We start from the raw sequence: 20,637 nt of genomic DNA on the forward strand, positions 1-20,637 counted from the left end.
TGCAACAATGTTTGAACTTTTATACAGTTCTATTATTTGCTAAAATGTATGTCTGTGTTCAGCTGCAAGTACTGTTCTGTTGACTAATGTCCTGATCCCTCTGTGTTACCCCCTCCCTCCCTTCTTTTTCTCTGCTGCAGAGATGAAGATAGTAGGGTGTAAGTCCCCAATGCTTGTTTGTTTGCAGTGTTTGCTGCTTGCTTTCTTCATAAATATACATGGCGCTCAGGGGCATGCACGCAGTAATACTCATATCAATGCTACTCCACTTGCCTCAGTAAACCATCTTACTATCCTAAGGCTGGACTACATTGGCTGTATTTCAAAAATGAGTGTTACCTCACATGTGTGGAATCCACAGCTTCCTTACACCATCATAAATTAACTTTATGCTTAAGAAGATGCTATCCTTTATATGGGATGAACAGAACTGTTGAATTAACACTGAAGGATAGCTGCAGAACTTTCCAGTTCTTGGAACCCATTGATTTAGACCATGCCTAACAAAGGTCAGTGCTGTAGGAGGAACACACTCAATTCAGGAACTTGGACAGGCACCCATTTTCAGAAGTCATTACCATTACTGCAAAAACATTAAGTGCCACATTCCAATATACAGCTTTTTCCAAAATCCCTATGGTGTAGCCATTGCCTACTGGCATGTGTAATTGGTTAGCTCAGTTGGCTGGACAGTTAGTTTGTGATGCAGAGTAATACCAACAGCGTGTGTTCAATTCCCATACTGGCTGAGGTATTCATGAAGGCCTGCCTTCTCAATCTTGCCCCTCACCTGAGGTGTGGTGATCCTCAGGTTAAATCACCAACAGTCAGCCAATGGTCATCTGGGACTATGGTGACTTTACCTTTACTGCAAACAAAGAACAAAGAACAGTACAGCACAGGAAACAGGCCCTTCGGCCCTCCAAGCCTGTGCCGCTCCTTGGTCCAACTAGACCAATCGTTTGTATCCCTCCATTCCCAGGCTGCTCATGTGACTATCCAGGTAAGTCTTAAACGATGTCAGCGTGCCTGCCTCCACCACCCTACTTGGCAGCGCATTCCAGGCCCCCACCACCCTCTGTGTAAAAAACGTCCCTCTGATGTCTGAGTTATACTTCGCCCCTCTCAGCTTGAGCCCGTGACCCCTCGTGATCGTCACCTCCGACCTGAGAAAAAGCTTCCCACTGTTCACCCTATCTATACCCTTCATAATCTTGTATACCTCTATTAGATCTCCCCTCATTCTCCGTCTTTCCAAGGAGAACAACCCCAGTCTACCCAATCTCTCCTCATAGCTAAGATCCTCCATACCAGGCAACATCCTGGTAAACCTTCTCTGCACTCTCTCCAATGCCTCCACGTCCTTCTGGTAGTGCGGCGACCAGAACTGGACGCAGTACTCCAAATGTGGCCTAACCAGCGTTCTATACAGCTGCATCATCAGACTCCAGCTTTTATACTCTATACCCCGTCCTATAAAGGCAAGCATACCATATGCCTTCTTCACCACCTTCTCCACCTGTGTTGCCACCTTCAAGGATTTGTGGACTTGCACACCTAGGTCTCTCTGTGTTTCTATACTCCTGATGACTCTGCCATTTATTGTATAACTCCCCCCTACATTATTTCTTCCAAAATGCATCACTTCGCATTTATCCGGATTAAATTCCATCTGCCACCTCTCCGCCCAATTTTCCAGCCTATCTATATCCTGCTGTATTGCCCGACAATGCTCTTCGCTATCCGCAATTCCAGCCATCTTCGTGTCATCCGCAAACTTGCTGATTACACCAGTTACACCTTCTTCCAAATCATTTATATATATCACAAATAGCAGAGGTCCCAGTACAGAGCCCTGCGGAACACCACTGGTCACAGACCTCCAGCCGGAGGTGATTGGCACTGTTACTGTATTATTACAACTGTGACTGGCATAGTTGCTGTGTTATTCCTGACAGCAGTGACTCGCACTGTTACTGTGTTATTCCTCACTGCAAACAACAGTAATTCACACTATTTCTATGTTATTCCTCACAGTAGACAGCAGTGACTCATACTGTTTTTCTGTTATTCCTCTCTGCAAACAACAGTGGCTCACTCTGTTACTGGACTATTTGCTAGAGCCAATAACAGTATCTTATCGAATGTTACTCTTCTGTTCTTCACTGCAAGCAACAGTGACTCACAACATTTCTGTACTATTCCTCACTGCAAAAAAATTTTCATACAACGTTACTGTACTTTTCATCACCCTAGAACAATGACTGTTATTGGCTTACTCCTGATGATTGAGAGTAGCTCCACATACTGTCACTGTGCTACTATTATCCAAGAAAAAGACCCCATTCAATATTATTGGGCAATGCTTCATTGCTGAGAGTACCTCACACCATGAGCAGTTCTTTAAAGTATAATAGTGATCCCACAGTTAGTTTGTGATGCAGAGTAATACCAACAGCGTGTGTTCAATTCCCATACTGGCTGAGGTATTCATGAAGGCCTGCCTTCTCAATCTTGCCCCTCACCTGAGGTGTGGCGATCCTCAGGTTTTTGTATTATTAATTCTAGAACAAATGCCTTTCATATTATTACTGATTAAATCTTCACAACTAGAGCTTTAATTTACATAGATGAAAACAACTTATGAAGTAGTTTAATAAAACCCCATAAATAATTCTCAGGACAGCCACAGGGTATTCAAATTATTCTGCAATGCTATTTTGAATGAATGGTTTGATGTGTTCAGATGTAATATTTTACCTCAAAAGAAAATAAGTTTAAAACCAGAAATAAATGTTTGGCAATTCAAAGTTTGCCAGCATTTGTTGCGAGTATTATAATTTGTTGTATTATAAAATAATAGCATCCTTGAAGCATCACCATCATTATTTTGTTTTTAATTTGTCAGTAAACTGTCTCATTTCCTGCACTGTTCATTACAGCAATTTGGAACGATATGTGAGTGGTTTGGGTATAATCAAGGATTTGAGGCCAGGTACTACTGTTCAGATTTCCACTTGCCTCATACATGAGGAATAAATGCCATTGCTCAGTTTACTGCTCGCGTGAGTTCATTGTGTTTCCAACATATGAAGACAAAAGTACATTGGATGCTTATTGAAATGACTCAAACACTGCAGTGTGCTGCTGAATTTAAAGGTATTTCCCTTGCTTCAATGCACAAAGCCATGCTGCGTATAAGTTTGAACACACATGAGCAAAATTCTCCCTGACATCTAAATAGATATAGAAAGATTACCATGCAATTCATGTCTATTAACTTTATCTACAGCAGCATCATTTCCATTTTAAATCAGCATATTTAATATTCATAAAACAGGTGGATGAGTGGGGAGATTGGGATGACCATGTATGCCAAGTTTGTTAAACAGTGTACTATCGTGGACAAGTTCAGTTTCATAATGTTTGAATTTTAAGGTTTTTTTACTACTAAGCAGTGCAATTGTTGCGCCTTGCTGCCACCTACTTTAGGTGAATAACATCTCCACAGCCTGGGTTCTGTAGCTGTGCATTATGAGGCTTCCCTGATTTTTCAGTGAGTTTATCAAACCACAAGGCACCCAGCTTCAATCTTCAGTCTATTCTGACTTAGCTGATCTCACCCTGGTTGCAAGACTTGACTGTAACATCCTTTGGAGAAAATTGGCTAGGTTCCTTCACCATCTGATGACCCTTTGGAAGTGTACATTTATCAATTTAGTAGATTGTTTGTGTTACAATTGCACAGCAGAAACTCACCTGGTTTTGGAGCTGTAAAGAGAATGCAGTGAGGCATGGAAATGCGTGTGTTCAATTTTAACCATATTACTAGAGGTATCCTCCTCCACATTATTTTCAAGCCAATAGTGGACCCGGAGCAGTGGCTGGTCGAAATATACAGGTCAGTGCTCCCCCCATAGACCGTTACCCATCCACCATTGTCCTCTGCATTCTGCTGCCAAACCAGCTGGCAATTCATTTGGTTTAACTTTCTATGCTTTTTAAGGAGCTATGCTTTGTTGGTCTATATGAACAAAATCAGACACTGGAGGCAGGGAACAAAACCATCTCATTCTACTCGGCTTATATTAATTTGCTGCCTTCCCTTTACTCCGATGCAAATGTAATATTGTATCCCATTCACTGTCCTGGATTGTAATGCATTGGAACGTCTTTGTGAACCAAACAAAGTGATCCCAGAGTACAGGGCACCAGTAAGGGAGTTCCCAAACCACTTGGACTGAGATCACCATCTTAATTCTTAGCATGAACAGGTTAACCTCACATCTTTCACCTAATCAGCTCATCAATACATCTGGAAAAAAAGTCCCAGGTTAGATTAGCAAAGTTACATTCAAAACTTTTACCAAAAAGTATATATGCAGTGTTAATGGAGAAAATTTGACAGGAAGGAAATTGGCTTCAATTGCAGCATCCACTGGGGTATTAAATACATTTACTGTAAGCTCCTGATTCTCCGTTCTTTTCATGCTGATGTGTAAACAATTTAAAATATCATTCTGATACTTACTCCAACTTAACATAGGAACTGTGAAGTTTTGAACCTATTTGCTGCTAATAATTGAGACTCAGGAGCCCTTCCATCATGTGGTATTATTCTGGGCTTTGCCTTGCTAGAGTTAAATTAAAACAGAAGGTATGGTTTCAAGGCTCAACTGAAAGATCATGTACAGTGGTTCCACCACCACTCAAAAAAAAATTACCAGTGAAAGAAAAATGGGGACTAAACAAGCTCAGCGGACCCAAAAAGTGTGCATCACCGTTTCCCTTGGTCAGGGGTTCCCAACTTCATATCAGAGAGAACTGCAGATGGTTGGAAACTATATGCCTGGCATCATCAGAGTAGCTCAAATAAAATGTAGCTGAACTTAAAATGTCATATGATTGTTAACAGAAGATGCTTTTGTTCATTTGGGTTATTATTATAAACTAAGTAGAGATAATTGTTAGTTCCAAAAAATCAAAAAATGACATTAACTACTGGGAAGCCAAACTGTGGAACTCAAGAATCCAACGATATTTCACCATGTAAACTTGTGTGGAGTAGAAACACCGAAACAGACTAATTGGGCCAAATGTCCTGCTTTTGTGCTGCATATTCAATGTAATTTGTTTAACTGATCTGCAGATCGCTAGCCAGGGACAAAATGGCATGCGGCCAACTACTTAGTAACTTTTGATAAATCATTTATATAGGGAGGCAAACTGCCAATCATTTGGACAAATTGTTAACTTCAGGGTATACAGTGACTGAACACCTTACAGGACTATAGAAACTGATTTGAGATTTTGAAATGCTGTGCACTGCTGGTTTGTATTTATTGAAGGTTTGCTTCCAATGCAGAAATATGTCAGTGCATTGTGGGCAGTAACTGCTCAAACTCCCATATCTATATTTTGAGATGAAATTTAGAGTAGCAGCCACAACACTGATAGAGTTGCATGTACAGTAATTTGAAAGTCACAATCAGAACTTTAGAGTAAGACTTCCCTGCTACATAGACTAAAAGTGCAAAAACACAAACGGTTCTGAACAATATTCAAGAACTGCCATCATCTGCCGCTTCATGATCACAAGGAGAAATTGCGCCTCAGCATGGATCTCCATGTTTCCGGAGACTTTGGGGCACTATCTAATTTATATTACAGTGGAAGAACTATAATACAAATTTTTTTAAATGCCAAAATGGAGCAGCCTTGCTGTACTTGCGACTTTTGGGGCAGTCTGTGTTCTTAGAACAGCCTTTCTAAACTTTGTGACTGTCCACCACACCAGCAACTTCATTCACAAGTGTTACATGAGATGGCCTTCGCAAGTTTTGTAATGAAAGTTCAGCAATTTTGTCTCAATTTTTATTCAAACTTGTAATAAAAAATGTTAGAAAGAGTCAGCAATGTAATATAGCATCGGTGCATCACCAACAATAATCATTTCATGCTCTCCTTTGCACATTGTTGGCAGAAAACCTTGTAAGACATTTTGCCATGGAATAAACTAATAGTCTGAAAGAAAAATGCAGCTGCTGGAAATTTAAAATTAAAAACAGAAAATTCTGTAGACACAATACAGGACAGTCAGTATCTGAAAGAAAGGTAGGTTGACTTTTTAGGTGGGGTCATTCATTAAAATACTTTATTAGAAAACATTTGTTGCAGCCCTGGACACACCTCACTGACTATGTGCTTGTGTTCAATCAGACAACCCCTGCACGGTACTTCTTTAGATTAATCCCACTGCTGTGGTTTGACTGTACACTATCTGCACATTCACCCATCAACACTTCTGAGTATTTCATCCTTGCATTATTCCTGTCAAATTTTATCAAACTGACATTTTTGGGCATGTTATGTAAATGTCCTGCAGGTGACATCAGGAACGACTTGTATCTGACATTGGAACGAGGGGAATTTGAGAGAGGTGGAAAGAGTGTACAGAAGAATATTGAAATAACAGTTTATGTCCTTTATGCTGATGGAGAGACATTGAAGGTAAGAGTTTTTTAAAACTTGATGAGAAATCCTCTGCGTTGCTAAGTTGGAAAAAGCAGATGCCAATAGATCCTCAATCTGTACTGAGTTAGGTAGTCTCAGCCAGGATGGCAGTGTTGAGGAATGCTAATATAAACCTCTGGGCTAGGAGAGAGGACATCGCCCCTAATTTTCACTGTAAGCCACTCTCATTGGTCCCTGTTGAAAAATTCATTGTGTGAATATTAGATGAAAACAGGATGAGGCTCAGCTGGTCTCCTGCCCTACATCCTACCCACTACAATCACCTCCCTCATCTAACTTTCACCATGATCAAGAACTCCATTAATACTTAACGTCCAAGCTCTCATTGTGACTTATGTAATAAAACACCCTTAATGTCAACAAAATGACCCAAGATGCTTCACGAATGTATCAAGAAATAATTGGCATCGAAACAAGGAGATATTCAGAGGAGTGACAACAACTTGATTAGGAAGGGTTTTACATAGTGCATTAAAGGAGAAGAAGGAGGTGGGTGAAATTTAAGAAGGAAATCTAAGAGCAGGGGCTTATGCAGCCTAAGGTACAGCCACCAATGGTGGATAGAAGGAAGTGGGTACAAACATCTGGTGATAAAGGAAAAAGATAATGCTGTTAGACTACAAAATCTGTAACATGAGATCACATTATATGATCCTCTGTTTTACATATGCAAGTTTTACATATGCTTTGTTCTCACACCATGTTCATAGAACAACTGGCTTTATGTCTGAGGACATAAAGGCAACAGATTGAGCTGAGATTGAGTGTGATACCGCAGACCTGAAGGACATGATGAGAGATACTTGAGGAGGGGAGGGCAACTGTTACTCCCACCCTCCCACTGCTCCTGGACTGCCTAAAGGTGTCTCTCCAGGCAGCTGTAACTGAACTTGGGGGCAGAGGACTGGTTTCTTCTGAAGACCATCATTTGCCACAACAAGTCCTGGACTGTAGAAACTGAATGCGTGTATGGGTGCCGTTTAAATATGGCGGTTGGACCTTCAACCCTGTGAGGTAATGGTGGGGTAGACGAATCAACAAGCCTGAGAACTTACTTTGCCACCCAGCAGGAATCATGCTGGCTTTCCCGCCTGTCACTGTACTTAGTCTGCAGCATGGAAAATTCCATCCAAAATTTTTCTAAGTCTTATTTCGTACTGATCTAGACATGAAGAAAGCTGCATGGCTGAGATGCCTGGGAGCGATTGGTGCCCATGAAATCTCACCCAAAAAGTGATATCATCTTCAGAAGTGTAAGGACAGAAAATAACTGACACGACAATTTGAATAGATTTGAAATTTCAGTTCCTGTCCATGCACTGGATTGCGTCTCTTGTTCTTCATGTAAAGTTCCTGACTGAATTTCATGATGTACTATGACTCAGTATACTTATGTTCACTTTCACATTCCTCTTATTGATTAAAAAATTGGTTTGCTTAAATATGTTGAGCCCTGTGTTTTGGATTTTAGAACTGCAGTATGTACCAGATCTATGGTGAATGCCAGTAAACACTGGCGTTCACCACAGATGGTGACTGGGTGTCGGTTGTTTAGTACACTACCCCTTAGATCTGGAACTTGGCTTTAAACACTTCCCAGACTAATGATATGAAAACCTCCTCTCTTTCACTGCATTGGTCCCGCATTAAATGAGTTTGGGCAGTCTCAATCCACTTCCCTAGAGACATTGATCATACCACAAACTGTTGCTAACAGATAACTCGACTCAAACAACCAGGATGGAAATGTCAGACAGCTGCAGTTTGGAATACTCTTTGTGGTTAGGTATCAGGCAGTTTGAGTAGATTGCAATAAAGGAATGTTTGAGTGGCTCTCTAGCAAAAGAGAAGATCAATCAAAGACTAAGGAATATTTTCAAGAATAAGTGAAAAAAAAATTAAATACTCATTGTGGACCACACATTAGAAGATTAGAGGGACTGTCAACATTGCTGCAATTATATGCATGAGATTATGCCTACAGGCTCACTTTAGGTGTGCTCTTCCTTCATTGTGATTTTGATGTGGTGATGCCGGCATTGGGCTGGGGTGGGCACAGTAATAAGTCTCTCAACACCAGATTAAAGTCCAACAGGTTTATTTGGTATCACGAGCTTTCAGAGCGCTGCTCCTGCATCAGGTGAGTGGGTGTACACAGTGAGCTCACCTGATGAAGGAGCAGCGCTCCGAAAGCTTGTGATACCAAATAAACCTGTTGGACTTTAACCTGGTGTTGTGAGACTTTTCATTGTGATTTTGTTATTGAAGATAAATTGAAATTACTGTCAACTTACAAAGCCGTATTCAGCATGTTCCTTTGTGATTTACAGGACTGTATCAGTCTTGGCTCTGGAGAGCCCTCCATAAGTGAACATTGCTCCTTCGTGATGTACCACAACAACAGTCCACGCTGGGGCGAGATCATCAAACTGCCCATCCCCGTTGACAAGTTTAGGGGCTCACACCTTCGGTTTGAGTTCAGACACTGTTCCAGTAAGTATTCCCAAGTCTCAGCTTTAAAGGGAAAAAATGGTTGAAAAGTCATATTCAGTATTTTCTGCCAGAACTACTATACTGACAGACTTTTGTATGAAACGATTTTTTTTCTTGTAAAATGTCCAATAGCCCTAAATGGCTATGCTACGTGATGGTGACTTGCAGATATATACACTGACTCATCTACTACCCAAGCTCCTAACCTCAGCTTCATTCCTGGGGGGATGGAGCCAGTCAGATATCAAGCACCTTGTCTCTAAAAAAGGAGGAAATTAAAAGGTAAATCATCCTTGGTTCATTTCTCTTGTCCCCTGCTGACTAATTTCAAAGCGGTTTTAGACTGAGCTCCACAAGAGAATTATTTGCTTACCCAAATGCCCTTAGATGATGCGTGAGCTGTTTGAAGACCAGTTGGAACTAAAAGAGAAAATAAATTGCAACAGAATATTTCTGTTCCCTTTCTATTTCTGAACATTTATTTTGTGTTGGAGCAAAATGCTGTTTGACAATATTAAAGTAAGAAGTCTAACAACACCAGGTTAAAGTCCAACAACACCAGGTTAAAGTCCAACAGGTTTATTAGGTAGCAAAAGCCACTAGCTTTCGGAACAGGCTGTTCTGAAAGCTAGTGGCTTTTGCTACCTAATAAACCTGTTGGACTTTAACCTGGTGTTGTTAGACTTCTTACTGTGTTCACCCCAGTCCAACGCCGGCATCTCCACATCACAATATTAACCCTATGCTTTTCTCTTGTAAAGATGAGTATTGAGGTGAAGTTGTTCTATCTGTATCATGTCCAGGAGATTGTGAGATATTCAAAGAGCAGGATAAAAGTGAAAAAGTAAAAGATAATTTATTAGTCACAAGTAGGCTTACATTAACACGGCAATGAATTTATCATGAATAGCCCCTAGTCGCCATACTCCGTTGCCTGTTCGGGTACACTGAGGGAGAATTTAGCATGGCCAATACACCTAACGAGCATGTCTTTTGGACTGTGGGAGGAAACCGGAGCACCCAGAGGAAACCCATGCAGACACGGAAAGAATGTGCAAACTCCACACAGATAATGATCCAAGTTGGGAATCAAACCTGGGTCCCTGGCGCTGTGAGGCAGCAGTGCTAACCACCGTGCCACCCCTGGATTCTCCCAAAAAATTCTAAGTTCCCAGTGTGTGTGAGTAAATCCCACCTTTTTTAATGTGATTTCCAGAATAAATCTCTGACATTCTGTGCATCACAGAGTGCCCTGGTGGGATTCACTCTGAAACTCAGGAGGCGGTGCCTGAGAGGCCGGCAGCATAGCACTGAGCAGGTGACTGCGCATGTGCCGATCTGTCAGCACGGAGACAACAGCCGGCCTCAAGATCACTGGCCAGCCTGATTGCTGGCTAGCCCCGCAACCCCCCATCACTGGCCTACCGACCATGCCACCCACTGATCACTGGCCTCCTGGACCTCCCTGGGCCAGGACCTCCCCGGGCCAGCCCCACCCGGCCAGCCCCAATCTCTCACCCCCCACCCCGATGTCCCCGACCCCCACCACACTACCCCTCCCCCTAACCAGATGGCCAACCCCGATTGCCCTCTCCCAACGCTATAATTGCAGAGTGGCCTTGGTCCCCCCCCCCACACTGATCCCCCTCCAATACACCCTGCCCCCCGCCCCCACTGGCCCTGCCCCCTTGGCACTGCCCAATAACCGGTGGACAGTGTCAGTTTGGGCATTGCCAGTTTGTCCCTTGGCAGCGCCAGGATGTAAGCTGGCAATGCCCAAGAGATACCCCTCCTTTCCCCTGACCTCCCTGGAGTGTCTCAATGGCCTCGCTTTCCTCCAGCAGGGTCAGGCTGCCTGTTCCCCATTAATGGGGAGCAGGAGTAAATCCCGATGAAGGCAACCACTCCTGGCGGGGGTACGGGGAGATGCGAACTGGCCAGAAGACTTCAGTCCTGGGCCCGCTAATGAGGTGCAAATGGGAAATTGTAATCAACTCTGCGATGATTTCTGGTACGGAGCTGATGACATTGAAAATCTTAGTTGCGGAAACTCGCAGAGGCCTGGCGCCCAGCGGGAAGCCCACGAATTGGCCCCGCTGATCTCTCCCGGCCCGCTGCACTACTCGAGCACCGCAGCAGGCTGGGAGATTCGCCCCCTGTATCACGGTGTTGGACCTGTTCTTCATTCTTACCAAACTGCATATGCTTCACACAAATTCCCACAAATACCAATGCAACAATAACCAAATAATCTGTTTTTAGCTGTAGGTTCAGGATAAATATTGACCAGGACACTGGTGAGAATGTCACTACTCTTCTTCAGATTAATGCTGTGGGATCTTTTTTGCCCGTTTGAGAGAGCATTTGGTTAACATTTCATCAAAGATCTCGGGGGGGGGGGGCGGTGGCGCTATTCTCCCAAAAAAATTCTAAGTGTCGAATTTTCGTAGAAACTAGAGTCAATCCCATTGGTTTTTTAAGTGGGAGTTTCAAAATTAATCTTCCACACTCTGAACTGCAGAGTGCGCTAGCATGATGCATGCAAAAAATCTGTAGGCCGGGACTATTCCCTCTGGAGAAGCCAGCAGCATAGCGCTGAGCGGGCCACTGTGCATGCACCAATCTGTCATGGCTGATATCGGTGCATGTGCAGTAGCCCTATGCTGCCGGACTCCTGATCGCTGGCCAGCTCAATTGCTGGCCAGCCCTGCAACCGCTCATCACTGGTCGTGCGACTCTCCCCCATATATTCGGGTCAGCCTTGACCCTTCCCACCCAGCCTACCTTGATCTCCGCCTCCCCCCCGCCCACCAGCAGTTCTGATCTCCCCCGCTGCCACTGTTAATTGTATGCATCCCCCACTGACAGGAAACCTTCAGCAGGAGTTCGCTGTTGGCAGGACTGGAAGATCATGCCGGTGGAATCACCCAGAAACCTCCGGCCACGATCTCCCTTTCACAAAACTCTGCCTGATTACCCTAACTTTTTCCAAGTGCCTTGCTATAGCATTTTTAATAATAGCTTCTAACATTTTCCCTATGACAAATGTTAAACAAACTGTCCTGTAGTTTCCTACTTTCTGCCTCCCTCCCTGTTTGAATAAAGGAGTTACATTTTCTAATCTAATGGTACCCTACCTAAATCAAGGGAAAATTTTGGAAAATTAAAACCAGCTCATCAACTATTTCACTAACCACTTCTTTGAAGACCAGAGTCTGAAGTCAGTCAGGACCCAGGAAATTGTCAGCCCACAACAAATTACTCAGTACAAATTGCCTGGTGATTAGAATTTTTCCAGGTTCCTTCTCCCTTTCAATTTCTGTTTTACAGCTATTTCTGGGATGATACTTGTATCCTCTATAATGAAGACCCATGCAAAATACTGGTTCAGTTCCTCTGCCATCACCTTATTTTCCATTATTAATTCCCCAGATTCGCTTTCTAAAGATCCAGCGCCTATTTTGTTAACATTTTTTCTTTTTTCAGTATCAATAGAAACTCCTATTTTCTGACTTTATATTTCAAGCTAACTTTCTCTTGTACTTTAATTTTTCTTTCCTTATCAATATTTTGGTCATTCTTTATTGTTTTTTATATTCTGTTCAATCTCCTCACCTGCCCATGTTTGCACAATTTCATGTTTTTTCTTTAAGTTTGACACTATCTTTAATTTTTTTTTTAACCACGGATGGTGGGTCCTCCCTTTGGAATTTTTCTTTCTCGTTGGAATATATCTATTCTTGTATTCTGAAATATCCCCTTAAATGTCCACCACCATCATATTACAACTTAATTTGCCAGTTGACTTTAGATTGCTGTGCTTTCATGCCCTCATAATTACCTTTAGTTAAGTTTAAAATACTAGTCTTGGATCCACTGTTCTCTCCCTCAAACTGAATATAAAATTCAATCAAATTATGATTACTGCTACCAAGGGGCACCTTCACTATGAGATCAGTAATTAATCTCATCTAGTTGCACAATACCAAGTCTAGGATAGCCTGTTCTATGGTTGGTGCCAGAATGTGCTGTTCTAAAACCTATCCCAAAAACATTCTATGAATTTCTCGTCCAGGCTCCTTTGCTCATCTGATTCTCCCAGTCTATATGTAAATTAAAATCCCCCCTCCTTTCTGACAAGCCCCCATTATTTCTTCCTTATACCATATCCTACAGTATGGTTACTTTTAGGGGCCTGTACACCACTACCACAAATAACTTCTTGCCTTTATCATTTCTCATCTCTACACAAACCATTTCTACATCCTGGTTTCCTGAACTTAGGTCAAACCTCTCTAATGTGTTAAAACAATCATTAAGGGAAGGTAATGGCCCAGTGGTATTATCTCTGGACTATTAATCCAGAAACTCAGCTAATGTTCTGGGGACCCGGGTTCGAATCCCACCACGGCAGATCGTGGAATTCAATAAAAAATATCTGTAATTAAGTATCTACTGATGACCATGAAACCATTGTCGATTGTCAGAAAAACCCATCTGATTCACTAATGTCCTTTATGGAAGGAAATCTGCCGTCCTTACTGGTCTGGCCTACAAGTGACTCCAGAGCCACAGCAATGTGGTTGACTTTCAACTGCCCTCGGGCAACTAGGGATGGGCAACAAATGCTGGCCCGCCAGCGATGCCCACGCCCACGAATGAATAAAAAAAATATTAACAGAGCCATCTTTCCATGTTTTGTGAGGTTCTTATTCCTCCTATTTTCACAGATCCTTCAATGTTCGGGCCCCAGTCTACGTTACCTTGCAGCCATGGCTCCGTGATAACTATCAGAATGAACTTATTTATATTTGTGCTCCTTGTTGATCCTTTTTGTTTCTAATGCTATGCACATTCAGATACAGAACTTTTAGTTTTGTCCTTTTATTATTTTTGTATTCTCAAGTCTTATCTGCTGAATTACTTTTTGATGTGTGCTCCCTGTACTTTCTTTCCTGTCAAGGTATATTATCATTTCACACATGAAGACTTGCCTTTTCTCTGCTCTTTTACCACATCTTCCCAAATTTGATCCCTTGCCTCCACTATTTAGTTTAAAACCTTCTCTACTTCCCTAGTTATGTGGATCACTCGAACACTGACCGAGCATGGTTCAGGTGTTGACTGTCCCAAAGGTACAACTCCATTTTCCCCAGTACTGGTGCCAGTGCCCCCTGAACAAGAAGCCACTTCTGCCACACCAGTCTTTGAGCCACTTATTCATCTCTCTAATTTGCTGTCCCCATGCCAATTTGCATGTGACCTTTGAGGTCCTGCTTTATAATTTGGTGCCTAGATCCTCATACCCTTTATGCAGAATCTCTTTCCTAGTTCTACCTAAGTCATTGGTAGCTACATGGACCATGACAACTGGATCCTCTCCTCTCACTGCAAGCGTTCCTCCAGCTCTGAGCAGATGCCTGCACCCTGGCACTGAGTGACAGCACAGCCTTCTGGACTATCGTTCTTTACTACAGAGAACAGTGTCAATCCCCCTCACCTGTGCACTACAACCACCACTATATTCCTTTTTGTTCCCCTTATTTGAATGGTTTCCTATATCACAGTGCTATAGTCAATTTGTTCACCACACCGCAGACCCAATTCTCATCCAAGTACGTTCAGAGAACCTCAAGCCTGTAGGGCAATTGCAAAGGCTGAAGCTCCTACATTTTTGTTCTGTAGGTCCAATACATGCCTCACTCGCAGTCACACCTTCCTCTCCCTGACCACTGACCAAATCAGAAGACCCTATCCCAAGGGTTTTAACTGTCTCCTGGTACAAAGCATCCAGTTAACTTTCTCTTTCCCTGATCTGTCACAGTGTCTGCAGCTCAGCTTCCAGCTCAAAGGTTCTGACCCGAAGCCTCAAGTCGCAAACATTTACTGCAGACATGTTTGCCCTCGATGACACTGGCATCCAGGAGCACCCACAGGTTGCAGCCTTTACATATTCCCTGTTCTGGTGTCCTTAATGGGTTTTAATGAATTACTTAATTATATTTTTCACTTATTTATTTTCCTTTTTATATATATTTTGCTAACTTTATCACCAGCTCATTTACTACTTTAAACCTTAAGATTGGAATAGACCATAACCACTTACCAGATACTTACCAAACAACTAGCTCCTTTCCCTGAAGTAGAGTAAGACCCAATTTCTACAGGGTGAAACTGATCGAAAAAGCAAAAGGAAAGGAACACCTTCCCCTCCTCACCAAACCCCTATGTATGCACTCGTTTTGGATTGCTACAGCTTACCTTGTGGAGGAACAAAGTATCCCTACAGCCACTTTTGCACATGTGAGGATACCAGATATTACTGTCTGATTTACTCCAAAATGACTATCACTCTTAGCCTCACCATTATTATTAACACAAGATCTGTGCCATCAATGTGTCTATTCTGGCTATAACTGTGTACTGACTAGGATAAATAGGTGCAGCTGGTCAGTTCCACAGTACAGATCATATAAAGCGTTTTTCCATTGCCTCTTATCCAAAGTTCTAATTTCAATGTCCAATTTTCACTTAGCAAAAGACAAAGGTGAAAAGAAGCTGTTTGGTTTTGCATTTACACCACTAATGCGAGACGATGGTACAACACTTTCGGATGATGTCCATGAACTGTATGTCTACAAGGTAATTATAGTCCTCTTTGTTCACTTATCAGATCTAACAGCTCCTCTTATAATGTTGCATCTCAATTTGAGTGTGATATCCTGTCAACAAGCACTTTTATTACAACTCAGATTCAGAATCTGGCTATGGAGTGGATTTTACAGCAATCTCAAACAATCTCTTGTTAGTGACGGTAGGATGGCACGGTGGCACAGTGGTTCGTACTACTGCCTCACAGCGCCAGGGACCCGGGTTTGATTCCTGGCTTGGGTCACTGTGTGGAGTTTGCACATTCTCCCCGTGTCTGCATGGGTTTCTTCCGGGTGCCCCGGTTTCCTCCCACAGTCCAAAGATGTGCACGTTAGGTGGATTGGCCATGATAAATTGTCCCTTAGTGTCAGGGGTGTTAGCAGGGTAAATATATGGGGTTACGGGGATAGGACAAAGAACAAAGAAAATTACAGCACAGGAACAGGCCCTTTGGCCCTCCAAGACTGCACTGACCATGGTACCCGACTGAACTAAAACCCCCTACCCTTCCGGGGACCATATCCCTCTATTCCCATCCTATTCATGTATTTGTCCAGATGCCCCTTAAAACTCACTATCGTATCCCCCGGCAGCGAGTTCCAGGCACCCACCACCCTCGTACATCTCCTTTAAACCTTGCCCCTCACACTTTAAACCTATGCCACTAGTAATTGACTCTTCCACTCTGGGAAAAAGCTTCTGACTATCCACTCTGTCCATGCCCCTCATAATCTTGTAGACTTCTATCAGGTCACCCCTCAACTTCTGTCGTTCCAGTGAGAACAAACCAAGTTTCTCCAACCTCTCCTCATAGCTAATGCCCTCCATGCCAGGTAACATAGAACATAGAACAGTACAGCACAGAACAGGCCCTTCGGCCCACGTTGTTGTGCCGAGCTTTGTCTGAAACCCAGATCAAGCTATTTCCTCCCTATCATCCCGAAGTACTCCATGTGCCTATCCAATAGCTTCTTAAATGTTCCTAAAGTGTCTGACTCCACTATCACTGCAGGCAGTCCATTCCACACCCCAACCACTCTCTGAGTAAAAAACCTACCTCGGACATCCTTCCTATATCTCCCACCATGAACCCTATAGTTATGCCCCCTAGTTACCACTCCATTCACCAGAGGAAATAGTCTTTGAACGTTCACTCTATCTATCCCCCTCATCATCTTATAAACCTCTATCAAGTCTCCTCTCAACCTCCTCCGCTCCAAAGAGAAAAGCCCAAGTTCCCTCAACCTTTCCTCATAAGACCTACCCTCCAAACCAGGCAGCATCCTGGTAAATCTCCTTTGCACTCTTTTCAGTGTCTCCACATCCTTCTTATAGTGAGGTGAACAGAACTGCACCCAATATTCCAAATGTGGACTCACAGTTGCAGCATAACCCCACGGCTCTTAAACTCAAACCCCCTGTTAATGAACGCCAACACACTATAGGCCTTCTTCACGGCTCCATCCACTTGAGTGGCAACCTTCAGAGATCTATGGATATGAACCCCAAGATCTCTCTGTTCCTCCACATTCTTCAGAACCCTACCTTTGACCCTGTAATCCACATTTAAATTTGTCCTACCAAAATGAATCACATAATGTAACATCCTGGTAAATCTTTTCTGTACCCTCTCCAAAGCCTCCACGTCCTTCTGGTAGTGTGGCGACCAGAATTGAACACTATATTCCGAGTGCGGCCTAATTAAGGTTCTATAAAGCTGTAACATGACTTGCCAATTTTTAACTCAGTGCTCAGCCGATGAAGGCAAGCATGCCGTATGCCTTGACTACCTTCTCCACCTGCATTGCCACTTTCAGTGACCCGTTTACCTGTATACCCAGATCCCTCTGCCTATCAATACTCTTAAGGGTTCTGTCATTTACTGTATATTTCCTATCTTTATTAGACCTTCCAAAATGCATTACCTCACATTTGTCCAGATTAAATTCCATCTGCCATCTCTCCGCCCAAGCCTCCAACCGATCTATATCCTGCTGTATCCTCTGATGGTCCTCATTGCTATCCGCAAATTCACCAACCTTTGTGTCATCTGCAATCTTACTAATCAAACCAGTTACATTTTCTTCCAAATCATTTATATATATTACGAACAGCAAAGGTCCTAGCACTGATCCCTGAGGAATGCCACTTGTCACAGCAAGTCCTAGGTGGGATTGTTGTCAGTGCAAGCTCAATGGGCTGAATGGCCTCTTTCTGCACTGTAAGGATTCTATGATTCACCCTACAGCAATATTTTGGTTTTACAGACACACCCTGTAACAGATATTTCTCTCATTTATCTTTTAGACTTAAAAGCCTCTCCCCAGTGATATTCTAGAACCAGGGCCCAGCAGGCCCATTTGATAGAATCCCTACAGTGATGATGGTGACCATTCAGCCCATCGATTCTGCACTGACTCTCTGACAGAGCATCTTACCAGGCCCATCCCCTGCCCAATCCCCATAAGCCCACACATTTATCCCACTAATTCTCCTAACCTACACATTTTGGACATTAATGGCAATTTAGCACATCCAATCCACTTAACCTGCACATCTTTGGACTGTGGGAGGAGACCAGAGCACATGGAGGAAATCCGGGTTTCCTTGAGGAGACTTGAGGAGAAAGTGCAAACTCCATACAGACAATCATCCAAAGCTGGAATCGAACCTGGGACCCTGGCACTGTAAGGCAGCAGTGCTAACCACTGTGCCACGTGCCACCCTAATTATAGATTCATAGATACATTGCTCCTCACCCACAATGATGTTCTAAAGTCAAATATCCCTTCTCTTAATGGCATGCCTGACTTTGACCTACGACATTTCATATGTTGACATGTATCTAGATTTGTATTGTGATGATGCTATTGTGGTATTAATGTAGCATACAGAGACCCCAGCTCTAAGCCATTGGCTTTTAATACAAGAGTCATTATTCTGTATCATTCGCAAATTTGGTACAATTCAGTTTCATGTCTGGTGCCAGCATTATGAACACTAATGGATGCTACAGTTATTGCCTGTGGATTATTACAGCCATCATCAGTTTTAATTTACTGTGACCGGCTTGTAAGCAAACCCAGACAGTGAGAAACAATTTTAAACAATCAATTAGGAAACAGTTTTGAATGGTCTTGTGAATTTAATGTAATTGCCACAAAATGAATGAAGAGACAAAGTGGATGTTGACATGACGCGTTCAATAAGAAATTGCAATTAACCAATGCAACTTCCAAAACTCTGGTTTGGACAATGTTAATGGATTTGAGGTGGTAATTGTTCAGTCCTCTTACCAATGATCGAAGGAAAAAGTATCACACAGCGCAGAATGGGACCATTCAACCGATCAGGCCCGTACTGACTCTCTGAAAGAGCTGCCAATTCTATCCACTTCCCTGCTCTTTCCCCATGGTCCTGTGAATTGCTCTTGCAAAGTATTTTTTCAGTTTTCTTATGAAATTTCCCACTGACTTAGCTTTCACAACCGTTTCAGGAAGTGAGTTCTATATCATAACAGCTCACTGCATAATAACATAATGGCAGTGTGTAGTATGAAGAATGAGAAATTTGCACCTCTAAATGACTTATCAGAAACTTTTCCTGACCTAATAGAGAACTGTAGCACTGTAGACAAAATAGAAATGCAGCATTTGCAGGTGATGAGTTCTGCTTGAGAACTCTTCTGCTGGCATTCTAGCTCACAGTGTAATAAATCCTTTGATTTCTGCCCTCTAGTAACACAACACTAACTTTGGAGACAGCAACATGATATATTAGAAATTATACAATCATCAGCTCTCAAAATAGCACACCATGCCATGTATGAAAAGTGTGGGCACTAAATTCAGATCTGCTGAGATGGTGCTGTGCAAGCCACCTGGGACAGGCTGCACGTCCAGCCATTTCCAAGCAACTGCCAATGCTCATGCAGGCACCACAGTGTGCACAGGAGGCATCTGACCTGATGCCATCATGATATCACTCAGCCCTACCAGCTGATGTGAGCTCAACTTCCAAATGTGGACCATGCAAATTCATTTTACATATTCACCTGTCACTCACCAATGAACAAGAGTTCAACTGTAAGAGGGGACCAGCACTAGTGTTATGTAGAAGCCAGGTACCCAACTTGCAGGTAAGATAATTTAGAATAACTTTTGCTCCTGCGAAGTCTCTGGAAGTACGCTGGGGTGTTTTTAGAGGTGTTGTGATGAGTTGCTGGATTTAGCAAGGTGTATTGCTGCATTCTCACATGAGGGCAGAAGATTTGTTGACCTGTCCATGCAAAGGCAGTAACAAGTATGGGGGCTGCAGATGTAGGGGACTACAGAGAGGGCAAGCTCTGCACAAAGCCCTTTACTAGCTTGCAGCCAGACTCGTGCTTCTTTTCAGTGATAGGAGGCTGTTTGATATGCCAGCCAAGGCACCCAGTATTTTTGTTTGCATGCCCATCAGTGTTCTCCTGTATGCCATCCAGTCGAGGTCCTTATCTGAACCCTTTGCAGAACTCATCTGTGATCCCACCTTTTTCCCAGAATGGCTGCTGCCCACTCATGCCTGGTAACTCACCTAGCTCTACTAACCTTTAAAATATGTGCATGGCAGTATCTGAACTAGTACGCATGAGTCTCAAATCAAATGATAAGACCTCTTCATCAATACTCTGCTATTGCTCTCCTCCTCTTGGGGCTTCTGTGAATGGGGAAGCAGCAGTCCTTGTCTCTCTGAAACCTGAAGACAAGAAGTTGAAGATAGGTGTGAAGGAAGTGGAGTCGGTTAGAAAGTAAGAGATTTCATGATTAGCTGCTTGCCCATTACGTTAGATAGTAGAATCAGTGTCAGTTGGGAGTTAAGAAAGGGCATAAGGCAGGAACATCATCATCCTCAATGTTTTCAGAAATGCCGAGGGCTCTGTTGCAGCTGGCAGCATGATGTTGGGAGCTTTCTCTCCCATTG

At 42.9% G+C, this 20,637-nt stretch overlaps 1 protein-coding gene across 4 annotated transcripts in view; it reads left to right on the forward strand.

Annotated features, from left to right (window-relative positions):
• Window positions 1–20,637, forward strand: part of dock3 (dedicator of cytokinesis 3) — a 1,050,162-nt gene that overhangs the window by 676,168 nt on the left and 353,357 nt on the right. For 3 of the 4 annotated variants that reach the window (XM_078209345.1, XM_078209346.1, XM_078209347.1), the window contains exons 15-17: window positions 6,386–6,510; window positions 8,865–9,027; window positions 15,563–15,669. In XM_078209345.1, coding sequence (XP_078065471.1) covers window positions 6,386–6,510; window positions 8,865–9,027; window positions 15,563–15,669 — 395 coding nt within the window. Of the gene's footprint in view, window positions 1–140; window positions 159–6,385; window positions 6,511–8,864; window positions 9,028–15,562; window positions 15,670–20,637 lie in introns of all 4 variants that reach the window. The other variant, XM_078209344.1, reaches the window with a different exon arrangement.

This window comes from Mustelus asterias, chromosome 3 (assembly GCF_964213995.1).
Source record: "Mustelus asterias chromosome 3, sMusAst1.hap1.1, whole genome shotgun sequence".
Lineage (NCBI taxonomy): Eukaryota > Metazoa > Chordata > Chondrichthyes > Carcharhiniformes > Triakidae > Mustelus > Mustelus asterias.